This window comes from Lissotriton vulgaris, chromosome 3_1 (assembly GCF_964263255.1).
Source record: "Lissotriton vulgaris chromosome 3_1, aLisVul1.2, whole genome shotgun sequence".
Taxonomy (NCBI): Eukaryota; Metazoa; Chordata; class Amphibia; order Caudata; family Salamandridae; genus Lissotriton; species Lissotriton vulgaris.
The window spans coordinates 472669812-472688695 of NC_141689.1; the positions used below are offsets into that span (position 1 = coordinate 472669812).

The 18884-nt window shown below is 41.5% G+C and overlaps 1 protein-coding gene across 1 annotated transcript in view; it reads right to left on the reverse strand.

The window, feature by feature from the left end:
* Positions 1-18884, reverse strand: part of CENPK (centromere protein K) — a 431743-nt gene that overhangs the window by 410104 nt on the left and 2755 nt on the right. Inside the window, exons 2-3 of the mRNA XM_086960693.1 lie at positions 12933-12959; positions 9065-9202 (exon numbers count right to left, since the gene is read on the reverse strand). Coding sequence (XP_086816819.1) covers positions 9065-9202; positions 12933-12959 — 165 coding nt within the window. The remainder of the gene's footprint in view (positions 1-9064; positions 9203-12932; positions 12960-18884) is intronic.

An 18884-nucleotide genomic window follows, 5' to 3' on the forward strand; every position in this document is an offset into this window, starting at 1 on the left:
GACCAATAAAAAATTTAATGCAGAACTCCTCACTCTTGAGAAAGACATCAAGGACCTAAAAATTGCCCACTCATATAACCTAGATAATAAGCCCATTCTAGACCAATTAATCAAAAAGAAATACGAATAGAACGCTATCGTTAGCAGGCGTGCCGGTGTATGGATTAATAAATTCAAGGCCATGAAACTATGTGAGGGGAATAAAGCAGGCAAACTGCTTGCGTTCTACCTCAAACACAGACAGAAACTTCTAACGATAACTTCAATTAAAGACTCCGCTAACAATATTCACACCAAGCAGGACTAAATTCTAGCCTCTTTCCAGGCCTTCTATGAGGACCTCTATAAAAACAAAATGCCATTCGAGCCGGACGCTTGCACTAAATACCTAAACAAGTTGAAAATCCCCAAACTCTCTGACGATGATTGCGCTAAACTAGGATGCCCCATCACAGACAAGGAAATATCTGGCGCTATTAAATCCCTCAAAAGCAAAAAAGCCCCAGGCCCAGATGGGTTTTCAGCCGGCTTCTATAAAGCATTTCATAAACCAATCGCCCCCATACTTCTAAAATTATTCAACTCGATTGCCACCTCAGGCAGTGTCTCTAATACAATGGGTGAAGCCACTATAATTGGTATCGCAGGAGTGTAAAGACCCCTCCTACCTAAAAATTATCGGCCGATCTCTCTCATCAATCTGGATTGCAAAATGTACGCGAAGATTCTGGCTAGCAGACTAAACGCCGTCCTTCCTAAGTTAATCAGCAACTCTCAAGTGGGCTTCCTAAAATACCGATTGTCTAACGATAACACTCGATTACTGTGCCACATACTTGAGAAAGCCAAAACAATGTCCACCCCCTTGGTCCTGGACGCTGAAAAAGCGTTTGACATGGTTTCTTGGTCTTTCTTTCAGCACTCCATGAGAGCCTTTAATTTGGGGAACTCTTACATTAATATGGTTATGGCACTATACCTCCCCAACCGCCTGAATCTCCATCAATGGCTCCCTCTCCAACCCATTTCGATTAGAACAAGGGACCAGACAAGGCTGCCCCCTCTCGCCAGCCCTGTTTCTATTGGCCCTTGAAGCGCTTATAGCAGACATTAAGCAAAATAAAGACATAGCGGGTGTAAATTTCGGGGACACACAGGTGAAACTGGCGGCTTACGCTGACGATATTTTAATAGCCACGGAAAGCCCAGAGACCTCTATCGGAGCCCTTATGTCGTCCATTGAAAAATACTCTACACATTCCGCTACAAATGAAATCGGGACAAATCTGAGGTCAAGCCCCTAAATATCCATGGTACCAAAGACATGCTCGGAAGCTCAGGTCTCACATGGCAGACCATCTTCATTAAATACTTAGGTATTGAATTCGGCAGCTCCCTCCTCGAAACCCTACATCATAAAAAATCCATCACATTGAATAAAATTAAAACACAACTTGATGGCTGCCCCCCCCCCGATTTATATCTTGGAGGGGTAGAGTAGAATCTATCAAGATAATGATTTCTCCCCTAGTTAATTATCTTATTACAATGCTCCCACTTACCTTATCCCAGGACTTCCACCATAAGCTAGATAATATCCTCTCTAAATTCCTATGGAAAGGGAAAAAAGCTAGAATCAGTATAAAAAGCTATGTCTTGATAAATCCCTGGGAGGGGTCAATTTAGCAGATTTTAAAATTTATCAGACAGCCTTCCTCGCCAAACAAGGTTTATATAGGCTATCACCCCCCAATGATTACACGCCTGTCGGGCTTGCGGTAGAAAAAGCCATTTTTAGAAACCTGGCGCCAGCCACCTTCCTCACTGCTAGGATAAACACGGCTTTCTGTTCGAAGTCTATATTTAAAAACACAAGACTGTGTGAAAATCGAAAAACTTTTAAACATCAGCATAAGACGCTCTGATTGGGAGTCGTTTTGGTGCAACCCTGCTATCCTCTACAAAGGTAAACCACTACAAAATGAGGAATGGATCAGCAAGGGTGTATTCTTCAAGCATCAACTATTTAGAGACTCTTACTCCCTCTCCTTTAATGAACTTCAAGCCAAATATAATCTCGTCCGCGTGGAGTTCTACTATTTCTTGAACATTAAGATAGCGATCACCAAAGCAAAACTATCCGCAAAATCTCCCTCTCTCCCAAACTTTCTTGCTAATCTCAACAAACTAGGTCACCAGGTCTCCAGACTCTACAAACTGCTGCGGCCACAACACTCTAATCTCAATAAAGATTTAATTCAGTTCTGGGAAGCTCACTCATCACTTCCGATTTCAGATTTGGATTGGTCCAAAACCTGGGAGTCGTCCATGAGATACAAAATAAGCCCTATGCTCTCCCAGACGAAGTTTTGGCTTCTCCATAAAGCCTTCTGGACACCGGCACGTCTCTTCTTACATACTATTAGAGATAATTCCATGTGTTGGAACTGTAATGAGAAAGACGGGGACCTGGAACACCTCCTAATCCATTGTGTAGGTGTTACTTCCTTCTGGGACAAAATCTTCGCCTTCATTGCCAAGGTTTTTTCCTTCTCCCCTCCAAGGGAGTTATCCACACTGATTTTCGGCCTCCTTAGGGCCGAGTTCTTAACAGATAATGATAAGGCCCTAGTTGACCTTCTCCTCACTGCCGCTGTAAAGATGATTTTGAATAACTGGAAAGATACCCATAAGGTCTCCTTAAATGCTGGATAAATTAGGTAACCAATCTGAGAGGTGCGGACAACATCTCGCTCCAAAACACTCCATGGCGCCCCCCTCATAGCTGTGGGTCTCGCTTGACAACTACTTCAGCACACAGAAACCTCCTTGAGCTCACCATACTCCCTTAACCCCAGACCCATACACTCTCACACTCCAGCTTCTAAGACTGCCCTGTATACATGCATTTGCTCCTTCTACACTAATCCAGCTGGCCTAGTTACCTCCGGCTCAAGCCCTCCTGTGGGTCACTCGTCTTGTGTCGTGGCTTCATACAGGATGTTTAGGACATGATACACTGTTTATGTATGCCTTTTTACTCATTCTTATTTTACCCTGCTCCCCCTTGATTGTTAGACTTTGCAGACTTTGTGTTCCTATTTCCGTTCTGTACTGGCCTCTCATTCTGCTGTATCCATCAATGTTGCTTATGTCCTTATTATATGTTCTTTTTTGTTTTCTGGAAACAATCAAGAAAAAGTTTTGAACACAAAAAAACATTTTTGCCCTGAATCTTGTGCGGAGAATCCCGGATTCTCCCTTGTCCCGTTTTTAAACCAGGACCCATTCAAAGAAGTGTTTGGCAAAGGCCCTGTGATCAGATAGATTGTGGCTTAACGGCAAGAGCTGTCGACTTTGGAGCTATGGAACCAGGTTTGAGCCTCGCTGTCGGCTCAGCATCCTGTGATTCTGGGCAAATCACTTAATCACCCCGTGCCTACTAAAAATGAATGTGTCCTTGTGTAACGTAACTGGTGCTCCTGTAAAGCGCTCCAATACCTTCGGATCGAGTTCGCGTTATATAAAGCTGCAAAAAAGATACAATTGCTCTCTGCTAAGAGCGTAAGTTGTGGATAACGTCCTCTAGTTAAATAGAGCCTTACTGCGTTCATTGCACCTCTCGCAAAAATGGAACAGAGCCAAAGGCGAGTGCACCTAATAAGAGAACGAGAAATGTACTGTTATTAATTCCCTGTCTGCTTTACACAATTAGGCTGTTAGCATTCACCCTAAGCTCACCAAACGTTGGCAAATAAAAACACCTACTGCCTTTGTCAGGTTTAGTTCTCTTCAAATAATCCTAGAACGTAGACAAACCAACAGCATTTAGTGCCAGTATTCTAAGCTTTCTGATTGGTTGAGTCAACATTGGCTTTCTGTAAAAAAAAATGATAATGATAACAATTTTGCATACAGACTAATGCTACAGTTTTCCAGTTTCTATGTACGGCCATAAATCGTGATGTTATCCAAATTAATTCTTAATTTATCGACCTTAAGGATGAAATTCTCAGTTGGCCCTCCTAGCATTTAAACTCTTTTGCCAGCAGTTCAGACATAGGTGGTATCAGGAGGCACTTAAACCATGGAGCTGGTGCAACTCCTGGACCAGTTGGTGTTCTTCACACATATAAACCTGCAGAGAGAGGTTCCTCTTATGTTGCACAGTAGACCTGCAAGTGCCATGAACCAAAGCTCTGCTATGTTGCCAGAACCTGAAGGAAGTAGAGGGAGGGGATGTAAAGGGAAATATGTTTCAACAAAAATACGTATCTTGACAGTTCTAGGTGTCTGTAAAAGAGTTTACTTGTTGTTGTGAGCTTGACTTTTGTGGGTGTGCCTGAATGTGGTTTTAGGCAAAGTGACCAGCTTATAGTGTTCCTTTAGACTCTTGCTATTGTGTTTTTTTTCTCTCTGTCGGTCTAATTCCTTTAACCTCATTCTCTGGCTCATGCTTTTTAGGTCGAGCTTGCTCGACTTTTAGTAAAATGGGATCTTAAAAGTTCAACCCAGCCTTTGCTTGCTGGCTACAAGCTTGAGTGCACGTGTGAGTGCACGCCCGGCCATCTGCCTTTCCTATGTCATGGGTAATTACGCGCCTCTCTCTGGGCACCCTTTCATGTCAGGCGAGCAGGCCAATGCCCCCATGCTACTGCAATATCGGGTTCACGTTTCACCCGGCCCTCGTACCATTATAGAGACACAACTTAACTTTTCCAGAGTCACCATCATTTAAAATAAGACTTATTAAATATGCTGTTTGTGTGTTTGCATTTGCTTCCTGGTTTTTTTTCTGCTTGTGTAACAGGAATTTAGCAAATGATATTCACTCCTGGGCAAAGCACAAGCTGCGTCAGTTTATATAATAATAAAATATATAATTAATAGGCAATGAAGCAAAACTTTTTTTTTTTAACACCATTGGAAATATTCTATTATGTATCCCGTAGTTGACCTTTGCCTGATGACATTTTACCAGCCTTTTATTTTTAATTTACAGTCAGAAAAGTCAGTATCTACAGCTTGTGCGCAGATCATGATACCTCGTTGCATTTCCGCCTGCGCTATAAACGGCTAACGCCACCCCCCCTCTCTGTGGGCTCGTGAACTTCTCATCCCACTGAAAGCACTAATGCTTAGGACTGCCAAAGAGACTCTTTTCCTCAGACCATGCGCTTTGTCAGCACCGGTGCTTGTACTATAAAATCTATGTATGCATAGGTTTCAAAGCTAGCATTTGTGTTTTTACATGTCAGCTGATGCATTTGAAATGATTAGTTGGAGCTACTGTGCTTTCTATTTCCCATAACACTTTATTTTAAAAGTTCAGAAAAGGCTCTTGTGACTTGGGGCCCAGCATAGTTATTTAAGGAAGTGCAATGAATAAGTCATCTTAGATAAAGGACCTCCTTAACGCTCTCTACACCCCTCTCTCTCTACACCCCCCTCTCTCTACACCCCCCTCTCTCTACACCCCCCTCTCTCTACACCCCCCTCTCTCCACACCCCCCTCTCTCTCTACACCCCTCTCCCCTTACACCCCTTTCTCTACACCCCTCACTCTCTACACCCCTCTCTATACATCCCCCTCTCTCTACACCCCCCTCTCTCTACACCCCCCTCTCTCTACACCCCCCTCTCTCTACACCCCTCTCTCTCTACACCCCTCTCCCCCTACACCCCTCTCCCCCTACACCCCCTCTCTCTACACCCCCCTCTCTCTACACCCCTCACTCTACACCCCTCACACTCTACACCCCTCACACTCTACACCCCTCACACTCTACACCCCTCTCTATACACCCCCTCTCTCTACACCCCCCTCTCTCTACAACCCCCTCTCTCTACAACCCCCTCTCTCTACAACCCCTTTCTCTACACCCCCCTCTCTACACCCCCTCTCGCTACACCCCTCTCTCTCTACACCCCACTAACTCTACACCCCACTCTCTCTCTACACCTCTATCTATCTGTCTTTCGCCCTCACTCTATCTATCGCCCTCACTCTATCTGTCTGTCTGTCTATCGCCCTCAATCTATCAATCGCCCTCACTCTATCTATCGATCGCCCTCTCTCTATCTATCTATCGCCCTCCCTCTATCTATCGCCCTCCCTCTATCTATCTATCGCCCTCCCTCTATCTATCTATCGCCCTCCCTCCATCTATCTATCGCCCACCCTCTATCTATTGCCCTCCCTCTATCTATCACCCTCACTCTATCTATCTATCGCCTTCACTCTATCGCCCTCACTCTATCTATCACCCTCTACCTATCTATCGCCTTCACTCTATCGCCCTCACTCTATCTATCACCCTCTATCTATCTATCGCCCTCACTCTATCGCCCTCACTATATCGCCCTCACTATATCGCCCTCACTATATCGCCCTCACTATATCGCCCTCACTCTATCGCTATCTATCTATCTATCTATCTATCTATCTATCTATCTATCTATCTATCGCCCTCTCTCTGTCTATCTATCACCCTCACTCTGTCTATCTATCTATCGCCCTCACTCTGTCTATATATCTATCTATCTATCGCCCTCACTCTATCTATCTATCCCCCTCACTCTATCTGACTATCTATCTATTGCCCTCACTCTAGCTATCTGTCTATCTATATATCGCCCTCACTCTATCTATCTGTCTATCTATCTATCGCCCTCACTCTATCTATCTGTCTATCTATCGCCCTCACTCTGTCTATCGATATATCTATCGCCCTCACTCTATCTATCTATCTATATATCGCCCTCACTCTATCTATCGCCCTCACTCTATCTATCTGTCTATCTATCGCCCTCACTCTATCTATCTGTCTATCTATCGCCCTCACTCTATCTATCTATATATCGCCCTCACTCTATCTATCGCCCTCACTCTATCTGTCTATCTATCGCCCTCACTCTATCTATCTATCGCACTCACTCTATCGCCCTCACTCTATCTGTCTATCTATCGCACTCACTCAATCGCCATCACTCACTCTATCTATCGCCCTCACTCTGTCTATCTATCTCCCTCACTCTATCTATCACCTCACTCTGTCTATCTATCTCCCTCACTCTATCTATCACCTCACTCTATCTGTCTAACACTTTATCTATCTATCTATCGCCCTCACTCCTATCTATCTATCGTCCTCACTCTATCTATGACCCTCCCTCGCTCTATCTATCGCCCTCCCTCACTCTATCTATCGCCCTCACTCACTCTATCGCCCTCCCTCTATCTAGCGCCCTCCCTCTATCTATCGCCCTCCCTCTATCTATTGCCCTCCCTCTATCTATCGCTTTCACTCTATCGCATCACCACAGCATCACTCAGCACCACCACAACATCACTATGCGCTACCACAACATCACTACCACAGCATCACTGAACACCACAGCATCACTCGTCGCCACCACAATATCACTCAGCGCCACCACAGCATCAATCTGTGCAACCATTCAACAACAACTGGTTCAAATATGTTCTCTCAATGTTTAAAGCTTTATGACAAATGTCACAAAAAGATGTTAATATTTCACTTCTGTTCTTGGATTTTCGTCACAATAAAATAAACTGAACATAGTCATCACAAAAGTTATTTACAGAAGTTTAAGCTATTACCATTATAAATTACAATAACTTTTATGTAAGTATTAATTATTTAAAAAAATAAAAGCCATTGTTATTTGTAATATCAATACCTTTAAGTCACGTAAATACAACACATGTTGCTTTACAAATGCTATAGGTGTCACATTTGCGAAAGTTAAAACTATTGGCATTGTAAATGACAAATCTATTAATTTAGCTATTTGCAAAACGAACACATAAATACAAAATTTGTCATTTACAATACCAATAGCTCAAACTTTCCTAATGCGAGACCTATTGCATTGCAAATGCTTGTTTTTTTTATTCTTGTTGATAATTCAAGGCTCTGTTACGTTCCTGTGTCAAAATATATATTTTTAAGTGCTTTTTGGCTGTGTTGGGGTCACAGTGGGACTCCAGGACCACAGTTAGGGAGTCGGGTATTCCTACCTTGCCCTTGTTTTTTAAAGTCCTAAGTCTCAAGATGGTTGCCAACACTTCCTGGTTGAAGTGTTGGCAGCCAATAATATTTCAGCATGGGGATTGTTGGATCCTTGGAGGATCCGTGTTCCTATATATACAAATTTGCTTTTGTTTATTATCTCAAAAACTACTGAACAGATTTACACCAAATAACAAAAATGTTTTTTCTACACCAGGAGCTACCTTTCTGCCAAAGTTGCACACAACATAGGGCAATGGGTCAGCCCATTTCACCAATTTGCCCTCCTCACTTTGACAAGACACCACTTTGCTTCTGTACCATGTGCACATTTACTATAAATGTAGAATCTTTCAATGCTGGGGAAGGTGGGCTAATGTGTCCTTAATTCTTTAGATAAAAAACATGATTTTTCAATCACTACTGAAAACTTTTATTTCATTTCTTACCTTTTACAAGGGCAATACAGCTTACAACACTCTGCTATCCAATCAAAAACATTAAAATATTACTTTACCAATCCAAGATGGTCGACATTTTGAAGGCAGCACGTTGGAATCTTGGAACGGTTGAGTAATATTAGTGTGTACAATATATAATAATAATGTGCATGACAGGAGCCAATAGCTCTGATGCTGCATTTAGCTTTGCCAATGGTACTTTTGTTGTTCCGCACACTATCAGAACATAGTACCTATATAAAAATGTTTATCCAAGAACAAAAACAACTGCCCTCAATCATGTCTTCCCATATGTTTACACCCCAGTTCAATCTCTATTACATAATATCCCATCCCTGTGAGTTCTGAATTCCTGTGCATTGTGCGCTTTACTAAAAGTTATAAGACATGATTAAAGCTAAGCAAAACTTTAAATTGGAAAAATAAGAGAAACATTTCCTCGAGATTGCATAGAATGCAGCTCGTGCATCAGCATTTAATAATAGGATATTGCTCCACTGCTTTGCTTCATAAAAGAAACCAAACCAAACAGACAGATGCAGGACAATAAGTGAAACTTTTGAGTACCTTTTCCATTTGCGCCCATATATTTTCACACTGGTCTAATAACTGTTCCTTAGCCTCTGCAGAACATTCAGACTCGGAAGTGAGATCCGGTGCCAATTCACAATTATATGATGACATGTGCTTTGCCAACGCCTCAGCCTGAGAAGAATAAAATAAATTAATGATATCTAGCAGTGATATAATTAAGAATGAGGCCAGAATGATGATCATTGGCATGCAACAAAGACAAACAAATTTAAAATATGAAATGGTGATAACCTATGTTGGACTTCCCTGTCAAACCATAACAATCTCATTTTTTTTTAACGATTATGTAGTGGTATCCTCCACATTGTGAAGCACATTTACCTCAAACAACGAGAAGATGACATCAGAGCAGAAGAGAAAGCTTAATTTACAGATCCATTACAGCAAGAAAGGTGCAGTATAAACGAGGACCTACTTTCCACCAACAAGTTATGATACCTTACAGTCCTACTACAAATAGTTTGCCATACCTGGCAATGCAGCCCAATTATATGCGATTAGACGTGTATACACTTGATCCTGTCCAGTAACTTCTCATTGAAATTATGCCCCAAAAGACACCTACTCAACAAATCTGGTCCCTTACACTCCGTGATAGCATAGTCCCATCTTTTAATTTGAATTACTCAAGAACAAGAGGAAAGGGGAATTAAACTCTTAATTCATAAGCATTTCCTCTGAACTTTTACACTGGGAAAATGAGAAGAAGCAGGAGTGAGTAGGAACCACCATGCTGTAATGTGCGGAGGTTATAAACCCTCTGAGCGCCAGATCCTTCAAGAAAGGCAGCAAACTGAGTACGTGTTTGAACAACTACTGCAGGGTCAATACTACAGGAGGCGGTAGATCAAGTAAATTTACAAACTGTGGGACTGTTAGAGCAGGTGCCCCAACCAGAGTCTGCAGACAGAGAGGTCTGTTCAGCCTAAGCTTTCCAATGAGTTGTTTCTACAACAGAAGGAGCTGAACTTCAAAATGCTAGTGAAGAAAAGCTGTGCTGACGGAAAAAGGTGGGCTTTGCACATTAAACGTATTCATCCAGAGGCAGTTGGCCTCGGTTATGGGATTGGTGATGGAACTTGGGGTAGGTGGTTAAGTCCTGCAAAGAGACATTCACTAGGAAGGAATTATACATTCCCTAAAATCATAATGAAGATGGAGGATCTGCTAGAACATGTGTTCATGCCATGTAATGCCTCAGTGCAGCGAGCTCAGTATACAGACCAGCTAGGCATACTTCTTTAATAGAAGACAGTTGAGTGCTTGTTATGTATGCTGCAGTTACAGATTCTGTGCACCCAACTCATAGATTTGGTTTTGGGTTGAAACATGCAACACGCTGAAAGGGATATAACATCAGAGAGAGCTGCTATTAAATTAGACTAATACATTGCTACGGCATCCCTTGGCTGACAATGCAAAAATCAACCAACCATCAATAAATATTGGTCATATATCCTTATCAATAATAACAAGATCTTGGATGAGAATGTCAGCCTCCATGATCACATCACTCATGGTGTGGCTGGTGCACCTGGATCAGTCTGGATTCATACTTGGAAGGATAACTGGATATAACCTAGGTTATATTTGGCATCTGCATTAGAATACCTGCAGTACTTGCTTCGATAACTGGCCCCTGGGGAATACAAGTGCAAAGGTTTTACGAATATCAGTGCTTAACCTCAGGTATGTCTGTACATGAGCACACCAAAGGAGAACCCATCTTTTACATTATTATTTGACCTGTCCGTGGAATAAAAACAAAAAGAAATGGCTATTTGTATTGGTATCGTAACATATGGTTTAAAAAACATAGTGTCTCTAAATGCAGTTAACATACCACGAACGGTATATATTACTAACCATGGTTTTGGGCAGAACTATTAACCTGAGCAAGTCAGATTTATTTGCACTAAGTAAGCCAATACAATAGAAGTGTTATTGGATAAACGGGCACTTCAGACCTTCAGATTTGTAGGGCCTAGTACATACAAAGATGCATATTCTTAGGTATAATCTGGAAAACATCCTAAAACAGTTTCGGGACAAGGTGGAGAGGTGGATTAACTTTCGAATTTTGCAAGATGGAAAAGAGCTTCCTATAAAGTTGATTGTTGTGCCACTGTTTCTATGTGTATTTGAGAGCATGGCAATTGTACCATTCATACACGTTTATTTAAAAGATACAAAGCTACATTGTTCACGGTGCTATCCAAGACAGAACACTAAGCTGCACTGCTGCAACATGCCGAAAACTGGATGGTAGACAAAGAGGTTGGTATTCACATTTTGAGTGAAAAGCTGAGATGTAAGTTTAAAGGTATTGCCAATGTACTTGTTTGTCAGAAACAGGTACTTTCAAGAAAGACACCTCAATGGATACTTGTGGTGAAACATCCCAATGACACCCGCAGAGACATTTGAGGGCCTGCTTCAAAATCCAAAGCTATAAATAGTAGGCATTAAGAAGAAAGGGATCTGACCAGCTTTAGAGTTTATTGAGCAAACCAGGATGAATGGTCTTTTCAGGACATGTATGACGGATACGTAGGAAGGGCTGTGTGCAGCTGACACCAATGGCCATGGCATTCCTTAGCTGTTTAGTTTTAACCTATCTTTATTAACAGTAATGTTTTCTGCCCAGCCTGCTTAACTAGTATCCAGTGTTGGATTTCTCCTCTTTGCCGGAATTTGGGGTTTAAGAGCATAATCTTGCCCTAAAGGATCTTAGTAAACCATTGTTTTGTACCTATTGTACCGGTTACCTATTGGCTATGTGGAAAATCAGGGCAATGTTTTGTGTGTCTGATGGTTAACAATGATGCTATTATGATAATGTGCACAAAATGTGTTTTCATTTTACTTGTTATTCTTTTTTTTAAATCACACTGACAAAGTGTTTCTGTGTTATTAGGCTGAATAGCCATCATCGTACAGATGATTGTTGTATTTTAAGGTTGCTTTTAGATGTACTTGCTTTTATAACACATATTTATTGAAATAAAGGGTTTTGAATTGAATAGTATAACCTATATCACATTAACTAAAGTAATAGAGTTAAAAACAAAATAATCATCCAGCAGAAGCCTCAAAAACACTTCCTTACTCCTCCTCCAAAGTGTCATGTTTACATATACCTGTCCAACAAACAGCTCAGGTATACATTGACTCCCTTTGTATCAAATCGCTAGTTATCTTTTAGCTCGTCATAATGTTTCATAGGCGATAACGGACAATGATTTTCAGTCTGTAAGGAGCATAAAGCACCTCGTCATTTAGCTCTCATGTCTGCCTTACACAGCTGAGCCTAACATTGTATAAATACCATCGAATTCCAGCCCAGCCAATCATATCTGCATACCCATAGCCCGGCCAATACTTAGAGTTGCTACTAACTCGTACGGCCTTCCAGTACGTAAGGTGGCCTAGTGTCAGGTGAAAGCAACAGCATTTGGAGAAGTGCCCTACAGACTGGTAACTCTTCAGCCAATCCTTCATCAGTTTTAGCTCTACAATTTCACAATTCTTACTACAGTATGCCCTCATGAAAGTCCCGAAACACGTATTCAAATTGAGCTCTTTGTACCTCTCTTTACCTAAAAATAACAAAGAAATAAAGTTCAGCATGCTGAGCATTGTGTTAATTACTAGGAGTTAGGATGCTATCTTTAGTAGAGTTGTGTGGATGTGCAGAACCAGACTGGAGTAGAATGGAGATTTGACAGAATAAGAACACACGGGGAGAAAAACAAACCTTTTTCAACCATTAATGTTTAATCATTTTTGCCACAATATAAAAATAATTAAAGTAAAACACGAAGTTACGCAAGTTACTTACCTCTTTCAAAAGTTCCTCTTGTTTGTCCTGTAAGACATTAAAAAAAATACTACAATGCACGTTATTGCTTCTGGTTTATCACAATTTTCTTTTTCATATGTACTTTTATTAAATTCTGAAATTTAGGAAAATATTAGCCACTTATTTTAATAAAATACCAACATAAACTTATTAATCCACTTGATTATGCCATACAATAATTGTATTGCTCCTGGAAGTGAAAAACTATTACTCAAACAATAAGTTGTTTTTATTACAAATACAGTAAAAATATGCCGTATTAATTAAAAATGCTATATTAATTCAAAATACACAATCACATTTAAGCACAGAACTGAAGGAAAAGCTTGTATTCATTTTTCCTAAATATACTATATTTATTTCTAAGTTTTGAAGTGATCTATGTATCCTCTTGAACTAACTAAAAAACTTGAACTGAAAAAAGTTGCCCCCACTTTACAATGGGGTGGTTTATTTTACAAAGAAAGGAGGCTGTTCGGGGAAGACAAATTTTTTGGTAAATGACAAAAAGTGGCCCCCATCTTACATTTACCATGAAAGGAGGTTGCGCGGGGAAGAGCAAAATGTTTTGGTACATGCCATTTTAAAATAAACATGAGCCGGATATAGGTGTTCGCACAAAGAAGAAACCCATTAATATGACCTACCCTGATAGCTGAGGCAAGTAAAAAAATGATTTTAAATGTAGGCTGCAGACATACTTGCAAGTGAAAGTGGGTTTCTGCAAGTGTATGTCTGATTGGTGAGCGCAAGCAGCCCGCTTCTCTTTCCTTCTTTCATTTATTTGCTTCTCTGTGAAATGGATCTAACAATGAGAGAAGCTGACGAGGAGGGAGTGGGAGAAAGGGGGGGGTAGGGGAGGGGATTCACGCACTGTAAGGCTTAATGAGCCATTATAGAAAGCCAGATGGCCTGTGCACGGCCACTCGCACGTAACCGCACGCTGGAGGCCGGCAAAAGTCTTTGGGTAGGACTTTCAAAGCCCACTACTAAATGTCTCGCAAAGCAGTCCATGCGCTGGCTCAGCAAGACCTAAAAAGGGAGGGATTGATCACAGTTAAAGGAGAACCTATCTGCTATCTGATTCCTTATGTTTACCATTCACACTCATTGAGTAGTATGTTTTTATCATAGTTTCCCTTTTGAATAGCCACAAAAACTTCCATGGAAGAAAGGGTTGGGACACCATGTTAGTTAGTAGGAAGGGAAGCAAAAACCTAGAGCTAGTGATTAAGGCAAGGAAGTCTCTGTGCATTTTTCTTGTTCATGATAGTTAAGTTGTTGGTGTTAGAAGTGATTTAAGCATTACATTTTTGTTTAACCTTCATTTGGCATTAGAGCAACTGGCTCCATTTGCAGACACTAAGGCCCACATGCATCAATGTCGTCTTTTGCGATTTCTAAATTGTGATAAATAGCGATTCGCAATTTAGAAATCGCAAAAGGGTATGCATGATTATTTTTTTAATTTTTATGCAATTCGGTAGAAATCGCTATTTTTACCGAATCGCATAAAAAATGCGATTTTCAAATTGCGAATTCGCAATTCCCATTCATTCCTATGGGCCAAAAGGCCCATAGGAATGAATGGGAATTGCGAATTCGCAATTTGAAAATCGCAAATGCTGATTGCATTTCAAGGGTGGTGAGGGAGGTTCAAATGAACCCCCCCTGCACCCATGAAATGCTGTTTTCGCATCATGTTGCACACACACATGTCCTAAGGACATGTGTGTCCGTAACATGAATGTTAAAAAAATGCATTTTCAGCGTTATTTTCACTTTTTGCAAATTTACCGAGTAGTTCAACTACTCGGTAAATGTATCCCTCTAATTGCGAATTCGCAATTTAAAAAGTATTCATGCATTGCTTTTAAGAAATCGCAAATTTGCGATTTCTTAAAAGCAATCGCATTTTTAGAAATCGCAAAAATGTTGCGATTTCTAAAAATGCTTGATGCATTCCAAAAAGCATTTTTGGAATCGCAAACGGACGATTTTAAGAAATCGCACCGTTTGCGACTCCAAAAATGCTTGATGCATGTGGGCCTAAATTTATTAGTCTCTCATCTTTGTGCAATGATTATCATTGTCTTAGATATTTCATATATCATAATATCATTTCCTCCTAGGAGGATGCCATACCACCAAATCTGTTTCTAGGTTTCACTTATCCTTGTGCTGGGGTTCCAGAGTCTCTTATACTGGTCGGATTACTGTTATGTCAAGCAGCATGAGTTTTTTCGTGGTGAATGAATTTTGTAGGGACCTAGATACTTGGTTTGTGACCTCTGGAAACTGTTCTGCCAGCCAGGGACTGTCATTACTCCAAGAACGACAGTTGCGGAGAAATACAAAAATGATGTTATCAATCAGAGTTATAGGCCTGAGCAGTAGTCCATGGACCATTATCCAGACTGGACTACGGGAACGCAGTTTTCTCCAGGACAGCTCACTCTCACCTAGCCCCGCTTAAAACTACCCTCAATGCTGTAGCCAGAATGGTCACCGGAATCAAGAAATTTTACCACATTTCTCCTGCACTCAGAGATCTAAAGTGGCTCCCGTCGAAATGCGGGCCAGTTTCAGAACTGCCTGCCCCACACCCAAAAGCCCTGCACACAGGCAAACCAGAATACGTAGCCTCCAAGCTCAAGAAAGCCGGACAAGCGAGAAGCCTCAGGAGTTCCAACTCTCTCCTACTCATTCCCTTAAAAACGCGCAAACATAAGACTGCTGCCCGCTCTTTTGCAGGAAACGCCCCGAAAATCTGGAATGCCATCCCAGTCAACATCAGAACCACCCCCTCCTTTTCAAAATTCAAAAGCCTCCTAAAATCTCTCTACCTCAACCGCGCCTTCCCTAACGCAATTACGTGATGCTCTCATCTCCACCAGGCGGCAGCTCTAGTTGTGCCTCCCCTAGGACTTTGAAACTACCTCATGACCCCTCCTCCGCAATGCCTCGGCTCGTCCTCCTCAACCTCTCTACCCCAGCGGCTCACCGCGAACACTCAGCAGAACTGTAAGGCCTCCTTTCTGAACATTTTCTCCCTCAACGGCTTACCTCGGACACTCGGCAGAATCTGTAAAGCCCCCTTTTTTTTTTTTTACTTTTTCTGTATTTCTCCTTCAATGCCTTTGCCCTGTATTTTGTCTCCTTTTTCATCATGTTGTAAAGCGCTCCGATACCCTCGGGTCTGGCTAGCGCTATAGAAGACTTCCAAATAAATAAATAAATAAATAAATAAATAGTCAAGGGAATATAATGGGAGAGAGGGCTTTTCAGCATCTGGAAAGCCCTAAGCAGAAGGGCTACAATGCTATTAGAACTGAGGGCAAAATAATCTAGATTAAAGAGGGAAAAACATAACAAGTATTGGAATATTGAAGCAGAATGCCGGTATCAGTCATTAATAGCCCTATGCAATTCTATTGTCTTCAACAGAGCTTAAAATACGCCAATGTTTTAATTTTTTTTTAATGCACCATAGCTTTTTAAAAAAAAGGCAGGCAAAAAGAGTACGCTTTTGGATTTTTGCTAATTTTCTACTGGATGAGATCTTGCCCTTTGTGCTTTCATACGGCATTTGATTCTAGTTACTTTATTTTCTATATGACAAAGGCTCTCTTTTCTCACTGTACAGGTTTTCAAGCTAATAGCAGGGACGTCATTTCCAAGGTACGCCTTTCAGGATTGACATCTGCTACTCCTATTCTAAGCAATCAAGCTTCATGTATTAAGCAATATTATTTATTGAGTGTTCGGGGCTGGAAGGGCAGGCTGTTTGTAGGTTACCAACTGTCAAAAGAGCTAAATGTGATCATAAGTCAAGACATACTGCTTCTTGTTCAAGTTGGGCTCTCTAGCACTACATATTGCTAAAATATGCAAACTTTTTTAAACATATTGATGGCGTTGTTAGGTTTAAATTGTTTATTGATTATAAAAACAAAATAACATTACAATTTATTAACTTGCCGCAGCCCACTCCCCTAACCCCTAAGCAAGTACTAAACAAGGAGAAAGATGTGCTAATAAATATAAGCAACAGATCTCGCGTCCCACTACAACACTACTATGACGTCCATCCTAGACCAACTAGCCCCCCTGAAACTAAAAAAACCCAGGAGCATCCCTTCCAGATCCTGGTTCAACATGGACATTAACAATGAAAGGAAGCAACTTGGAGCCACAGAGTGTCTATGGAGGAACCATCCCTCAATGAGCCTTCACGATCAACTCAAAGCAGCCTGAAGGAAATACAATAAGCATATCATCAACGAAAAAAACACCTTTTTCTGCACCGCTCTGGACAATGCGAAAAACCGACCCAAGAAACTCTTTAACATCATCAGGCAACAAACTTCCAAGACCTCAGCAGCCCCAATCAAGGCCTCCAAAGACCTGTGTGACAAATTTGTCAATGTCTTCAACGAAAAAGTCACCAAGATTGAGTTATCACTAGACATCAACCTCAATCCTTCCTGCAAAAACCTAATCGCAACTATCAAAACCAACACACACAAGCTCCCCACGGAATCCTGGAAATCCTTTGACCCCGTACTCGAAGATGAGATTCTCAAACTGATCTCTTCCTCCGAGCCCGCATCCCACGTTCTCGATCCTGTTCACTCCAAATTGACCAAAAAGCTGAAACTCTCATTCGCCCCACTCTGGTGCGAAATCATAAACAGCTCCTTGAAAACCGGTGTCAGACCAGACTGCCTCATAGTCGGCAAAATCACACCTCTATTGAAAAAGCCAGGCCTAGACTCCAACGATCTGAACAACTTCAGACCTGTCTCCAAACTCCCCTTTCTATCCAAGATCCTTGAAAAATGCGTTCTCCACCAACTGACCCAACACATGGACAACATCAACCTGCTAGATCCCCAACAATTGGGCTTCAGAAAAGGCTGCAGCTCCAAAACTGTGATCCTTAACATCATGGATGACATCCACAAGTCCCTAGACACCGACCAAAGCTGCCTACTGATCCTCCTGGACCTATCGGCAGCCTTTGACAGGATCTCCCAAGATTGAGTAGGTGCAGAAGGGATGGTCCTAAAATGGTTCTCCTCCTTCTTACACAACCGCTCCCAAAGGGTAAAAATCTAAACCTTTACGTCCGACCTACATCCCGTCACCAGAGGTGTCCCACAAGGCTCAGTGCTCTTCCCTCAACTGTTTAACATATACATGGAACCCCTCACCACCATACTCAAAAAACCCAACATTCCCTTCCATCTATATGCAGATAACACCTAGATCTACTTGGAAACCTCCTCCATTACCGACATTCTAAGACTAAACAAAACCCTTAGAGATTCAACACTGGCTATCAACTAAACACCTTAAACTCAATCAAGACAAAAAGGAATTTTTCCTCATCTCCAACAAAGAAGAAAACCCTCAAATCGTAGAGTGGCTAAAAGCAATAGATGCCCTCGACGGTAATCTCACTCTGGTTAAATCGGTAAAATCTCTAGGAATCACCCTAGACCCGAAACTGAACATGATCAATCACATTAAGATCTCTGCGAATAGTGCCTTCCTCAATCTGAAGCTCCTCAACAAAATCAAGCCCTTCATCCCGCCCAAGGACCTCAAACAAGCCACCCAATCAACCTTTTTATTGATATTTCTGTAAAACGACTAATATGAATAAAGATGACTAAATTAATACTAATCCTTTAAGATAAATAAAGGTGTTGAAACTTCATCAACCTCTCATCGTTGACTGAACATTAACCTGACCGTTGATGTATGCACAGTTTATGGCTTTGTTCTAGCTCCGTTCTAACTCGGTGGCAAAGGTCCATCAGAAACAGTCCTGCCAAGTATCAAGCATCAGGTGTGACTCTAATGCATTTCAGTCAGGTGCTCCGCATCACCGCACTGAAATGCGTTGTCACGCATTTGATGCCA